A 6,749-nucleotide genomic window follows, 5' to 3' on the forward strand; every position below is an offset into this window, starting at 1 on the left:
AGGCCCACCACTTGCCATGCCTCAATAGATTCTGCCTGCCAGTGTCATCTCTACCCCAGCTGTGGACCCCACTGGGACTGAGAGAGTCGTCATTTTCTGCTTGAATAGCACATTTTGCTACTGATGCTGTTCTATTGGCTGGGCTTACCTCTCTGGCTGAATGAAGGTTTTCTTTTTATTCTATACACAATTGTGTTGTGTACTGTTACATATATATGAGTGGATGCCAACTGTACTCAAAATTATGTGCAGTTGGCAGTGTGAATGCCAGCTGAGATACCATGGGGAGGGCTACATGGAGCCACTTAGCTACAAGGGAGCAAGGTAGTATGAACAGGGTTCTGATGGACTAGCCAGCTGATTGGCCCAATTGATTGTGAACTACACCCATTGACTGATAGGGTGTGTTAAAGATGGTTTTATTTTATTATTGCCTTGTGGTACAAATAGCACTTTGGTGTATATTGGTCACTCTGGGACTGTTACACCAGCTGGTTTTGAGATAACCTACTGAAGGACTGGGTGGTAGTGACAGAGCTCCAAGAATGATGATGATGATGATGATAGTAAAACTTTATTTATATTCCTCCCTATCTCCCCAAAGGGACTCAGGGAGGCTTCCAACAAAATATGGCAAATATTCATAATACATTAAACAAAGACAAAATAAACAACCCCACCTCATCCCAAAAGCCAATTCATAACTATAACAAAGTAACCGATAAATAAAATTAAATAATAACATAACTGAACCACCACATATAATATAGTATGATATAACAGGACCCAGTTCAGGATCCTTAGCTCAATAAAGAACTGCAATTTGGAGGGGTTTCTTTTGCTTTTGCAGACATTTTCAATAACGTAAAGAAGCAGAAGAGCCCCTTGGAGGAGACGGTCCAACCTTCAGATGAAAACCCCAATGCCACTGCTTCTGGACCTGTGTCCAATCAAGGAAAGTGGACCTGCTGTATGAACCTATGAATCCCAAAACAAGGGAAGAAAAAATGACCTAATTAAAGTCATTGGCTGCAAAGACCCTGGAGCTGTTCCTCTCCAACCTTAACTTCTTTGAGTTAAGAATCCAAAACGGGGGAAATACCTGGCCTGGATGGAACACATATAACTCCTTAGCCACTCTTTTTAATAAGCAAGGAATTGCCATCTAAACATAGTCACTTGATGCTTTGGCCCTTTGGAAATAAACTAAGACATGAGGAAAATTAGGCAAGGAGATTATCTAGATGTCTACAAGGCAGTCCTCTGGTAGGAGTAGAGTGCTGGTGAACTAGGTAACTAATGGGTCTGGTCAATTGGGAATACACTAATTGACTGTAGGTTAAGTGATCATTCAGATCACTCCAGGCCAGAACATTTAAAAACAGGAAGGGCTCCAAGGAAAAAACTGGGAAACAACATCCAAACTCATACAAGTTCCGAACAAGAAGGAATTACAAATAGCATGGCATGAGCAAGGGAATATGTAGACTGCACAAGCTCTTAAAAGTATATGCTAAACTAACTTTTATAATTATTAACATGTTGTAAAAAACAAGGAATCAATTAATATTCAAGTAGAAAAGTACTGTCTGCAACTTAAAACTGGAAAGGGGTATTTGTAATGAGCTGGAACTATTAATTGAGTAAATGAGCTGGAAAGAGGTGAAAGCTGCTTGTGAACTGATGTGAACAAGCCAGTGACCATTTTAGATTTTTGGATGCCTTTACAATTATTCCATTCACATATTTACATATTAATAAATTATTACAGAAATCTGGTTTTCTAGAAAGGAATGAATCTTGGAGATAACAGAGCGCTCCAGCGCATTCCAGGACTAGAAGTATATGGAGGGCTTAGCCTACAATTCAGACTGTTCCAGGCATTGTTGGCATTCCTTTTTGGTGATTAGCAGAATTTATTCATGAGGACATACAAACATACACACATTTGGACAAAACACAAAGAGTGCATATCCGCTTTCCTTTTTCCTCTTTAGGAAGCTCTTCGCATGATACCCAGAATATGACCAGCCATTACTTTTAGTTTGGGATTAGTCAATATTAACATAATGCTGTGTACACAAGGAAATGAAGTTATCAGGATGGAAGTAACTAGCGTGGCAACACTTCTAAATCTGGAAACATCACTTATCAAAATTATGAAACCAGTGAAATGTAAAATATAGAAAATTATATAAGACAGCAATAGTGTAATGACATTCATATGGACCTGAGTGCTAAGATCTTTGCCACCTAGGCCACTCTTCTTCAGATTCCTAATGTGCTTCCACAGTGAGACAAGCAAAAGCGTGGATGCAATTACACTTATGCAGAAAGTTATGGAAACATAAAAGAGCTGCATATCAAGAAGGATAATGAATCCATTATTATAACCCTCACTTTGATTGGCACTCACGGGTGAGTTTCTAGTCAGATTGTCCCACTTTTTCTGTTGAAAGTATTCAAGGACTGAAGGAACAAAGAAGATACTGGAAATGACTACTGACATCGCAAGCAGCCTGAGTACAAGCATGTTGATCCTTGGCTTCAGCCAGAGGAAGAGGCAGTTGGCAAAGTTAGTGACCTTCACACAGTATAAAACACTAAGCCAGGTTGCAGACCACATGCTAGTCATGTTGAAAAAGTTCCAGCAAATAAGTACAACATCCTGGTTAAAAATACCCATGTCGTTCTCGAAATACAGAAGATAGCTTGTGGAACTCAGCATCTGCGACATTAGTCTGGAGGCACTCAAACCTATCAAGAGGATATCATGAGGCAATATATTTCTCTTTTGAAGCCCTTGATATCCCAGTACAACTATGATGAATCCATTTCCTAAAAGAGTAAACACAGATATAATTCCCAGGATGGTCCATTTAAGAATATCAAATGGAGAAATTGAATTGTTAACCATTGTTGTCATTTTATAGAAAAAAAAATGTCTGAAATCATGTATCGCTGTGTAATTTGTCTTCTCATGTGTCTAGCAGAGGAAATCCTGCTATTCGGAGCTTCTAATATGGAACAGCTATAACATATTATGGAAAACAATGCAAATCCATGGATAGTAATGAAATGAGATCACTTCCTCATTCCTATTTAGAAGATTTGTTTAGTAAATTCCTGATATGGATGGTTTTGTTTATGATTCAAATGAAATCAAAGTTTGACTGTAATCCTTGGAATTTGCTTCAGACTAAATTTCAATCACCGAAATATTTTAAATGGAAAGCCACACTTGCCAATCAGTCAACATCTTTAAGAAAAATATTCAGGACAACAAGATAATTAAAGTACCTTGTTTGGGCAAAACTGATTCGAAATATTATTTTAAACTGGTGTTCTAGGGCAGAAATACAGAGACCTTAAATGCTTGTTTGTGAATCTCCTCAAATAGCTATTGGGAAAGGGTTTTATTTTGTTCCCATTGTTGCCAAGCGTGACCTCCCCACCCCCCAATAAAAGATAGTTTATAATTAGGGAACTTATAGTTTTGCCAAGAACACCAGGCTGGAATGATGTAAAAGGGGTTTAAGTCTTGGCCAACTTGCAAAAGTACTAACAAAAACAAGGACCCCCTTCCCATGTCTGATCTGTGTATATTTAATCAATATTTTGTATATATATTTATAGCGACAATGGACAGGTAACAAATATGCTGGAATTCGTGTTACAAAATGCATTTCCTGACCCGGGAAGTCAGCAGGCACAAGGCAAGAGGCAAGGGTCACTGTGAAAGCGGGGAGAAAAGGGTGTGTGCCTTCCCCTCCCCAGTCCTTCCTATCTCCATTTTTCCTCACTTTTCCAGCACCCCTTTCCCACCCCAGTCTTCCCTTTTTCTAGTTTCCCCCTCCCTAGTATTTACTAGCCCTAGCCCCTCTCTCTCCATTTTTCATCCCATCCCCTTGTCCATCCCAGCCTTTCCCAGGTTCCAGTCTCCTTTCCCTTTCAGTCTTGCACCTTTTCCCACCACACTTTCCCACTTTCCCAACCTTTCCCAATTTCATGCTCCCCTTTCACACCTCAGTCATTCCCCTTCCCCAGTTGCCTCCTTCCCACCTCAATCTGCCCTACTTTTTCAGCTACCCCTTTTCCACCTCATTTTCCTACTTTTATGACCACCCCTTTCCATTCCAACTTTTTCCCATTTCTAGTCCTTCTTTCCCACCCCCTTCCCAAGCCAGTCTTTTCAACTTTTCCTTATTCACATACACAACAGCATTTCCCCCCAAATGTATACCATAGTTAAAATAAACTATGGTGATTATTAGATTGTTATTGTTGTTATTGTTACATGTATTATTTTACTGCATTTATTATTATTCTTATGACATTTATTATTTTACTCTGTTACTATTCCAGTATTACATTTCTTATTTTACTCTATTATTGTTACATTTATTGTTTTCCCTATTATTATTGTTATTATTACATTTCTTATTTTATTCTATTTATTACTGTTACTACATTTATTAATTTATTATTATTGGAAGGATACATAAGCACATTTACATTAAAGAAGGTTAGAATAATGATTTAATCAGAGTTGGACAGTCTTATCTTAAATTACAGTTTTATGTAAATATTCAAAAACATTTAACTTACTGACGCCTCAATCAATGTAATTTTATTGGTATCTATTTTTATTTTTGAAATTTACCAGTAGCTGCTGCATTTCCCACCCTCATACTCAAGTCAATACGTTTTTCCAGTTTTTTTGTGATAAAATTGGGTGCCTCGGCTTATATTCAGGTCACCTTAGACTCGAGTATATACAGTAATCTACTTCCAGGGCTCTTTCAGGTTCACTTCCATCTATGTTTGCATGTCATGTGCCTTTCTCTTTCATAACAAGACTTAGGTTGGATCTGCACTGCCCTATAATCCAGTTTCAGAATGCAGATTAGCTGCTCGAACTAGATTATATGGCAGTGTAGACCCATATAATACAGTTCAATGCAGAACTTTAAATTCCTCAAGAAACCCCTGCACTGTTTTATCGGGAAAAACTTTTAGGAACTGTTTAAATAAACATGCCAACTGCAGTTCAAATGAAAGAGCTTCACCTTTCTTGGAAGTAACTATCTCAAAGTCCCACTCCTTTGGCTTCCTTTCTGTTTAGGATTCCTCTGTTGCATCTAAATTTGCTACAGTGGAATCTGCCAATCCATAGGCCCACTAAAGTCCCTTCTACACTGTCATATAATCCAGAGTATCAAAGCAGATAATCCACACTATCTGCTTTGAACTGGATTATCTGAGTCTATACTGCAATATATTCCAGTTCAAAGCAGATAATCCAGATTTGTTATGGCAGTGTAGCAGAGCCAGCCCTAGGTGATTTTCAAGTGTAGGCGAACAGAATTTTGGCGCCCCCCCCCCAAACCAATCACTGAAAAATAAAAGTGTTGGATAAGCAAAAATGTTGGATAATAAGGAGGGATTAAGGAAAAGTCTATTAAACATCAAATTACATTATGATTTTACAAATTAAGCACCAAAACATCATGTTTTACAACAAATCAACAGAAAAAGCAGTTCAATACATGGTAATGTTATGTAGGAATTACTATATTTGTAAATTTAGCACCAAACATTAAACTGGGATGTAGGGCAGTGTGGACTCAAAGCAGATATTGTGGGTTATTCTGCCTTGATAATCTGAGTTATAAGGCTGTGTGGAAGAGCACTGAGGATCCTTCCACACAGCCATATAACCCAGAATATCAAGGCAGATAATCCACAATAGCTACTTTGAACTGGAATATATGGCAGTGTGGACTCAGATAACCCAGTTCAAAGCAGATATTGTGGGATTTTCTACCTTGATCTTCCAGGTTATATGGCTGTGTTATAAGGCCCCTTCTATACTGCCATATAAAATCCAGAGTATCTGCTTTGAACTGGGTTATATTGCAGAGTAGACTCATATAATCCAGTTCAAAGCATACAATCTGCATTATCCGGTTTGATAATCTGGATTATATGGCAGTGTGGAAAGGGCCTAAGGGTGTTGGACTCATTTTCATCAAAGGCCACATCTGTCTTAGGATTGCCTTCAAACATTGCTGAATTCATGGACGGAGAATCTATGGATACCGAGGGCCAATTTATCACGTGAATGTTGCGAGAATAGCAAGGACTACCTTGTTCCGCAGCGAGTGACCCAATGGTCGCCGCCACCGCTTCGAAAGCGCCCAGCAAGGGCTGCGCCTGAAGCGGCGGCTTCATGGGCCTCCATTAAGAACCGGCCCTGCAGTGTAGAAGGAGACTTCATGAACTGCCTTGGATCCCTTTCCAGACTCTACTATATGACTTTTCCAAGATGTCTGCTTCCCTTGGAGGATCCAGAACCCACATATCTGAATAGCTCCCTGTATCTTGAAATCTAGGGGGGGGGGGGGGGGGGGACAGGATGTGGCCTCTACTACACAGATAGCATTCCAGACCATCTTAACTGATAACAGAAGTACAACTTCTACTTTGTATTTTAATATCTTCGGCTGAAGAAGAAACCAATGGGGTTTCAAAACTTTGCATTGTGGTTTTTGTGCTATTCCTTGTGACACAATAAAGGAATTGCTCTTTTATGGTCTTTGTTATATTGGGCTACATGACCAGAGTGACCAAGCCCTGTATTTCCGGCTATCTCCCATCTTTCAGCTCTCCTGGCTAGAGACGAAGAGCCCTAAACATAGATGAATGCTGAAACACCAACCCATTTTCCATGCAAATGTTTCCCTTCA

At 39.2% G+C, this 6,749-nt stretch overlaps 1 protein-coding gene across 1 annotated transcript; it reads right to left on the reverse strand.

Moving 5' to 3' along the window:
- Positions 1 to 1,990: 1,990 nt before the first annotated feature.
- LOC107983393 (taste receptor type 2 member 106) lies at positions 1,991 to 2,686 on the reverse strand. The gene has a single exon (XM_016996888.2). It carries the CDS (start codon positions 2,684 to 2,686, stop codon positions 1,994 to 1,996), a length of 693 nt encoding a protein of 230 aa, XP_016852377.2. The 3' UTR covers positions 1,991 to 1,993.
- Between the last annotated feature and the right edge of the window lie 4,063 nt (positions 2,687 to 6,749).

This window comes from Anolis carolinensis, chromosome 2, assembly GCF_035594765.1.
Source record: "Anolis carolinensis isolate JA03-04 chromosome 2, rAnoCar3.1.pri, whole genome shotgun sequence".
NCBI classification, from domain to species: domain Eukaryota; kingdom Metazoa; phylum Chordata; class Lepidosauria; order Squamata; family Dactyloidae; genus Anolis; species Anolis carolinensis.

Coding starts and splice junctions, on each gene's coding strand:
- LOC107983393 (XM_016996888.2), bottom strand. CDS start 2,686: ATGGGTATTTTTAACCAGGATGTTGTACTTATTTGCTGGAACTTTTTC.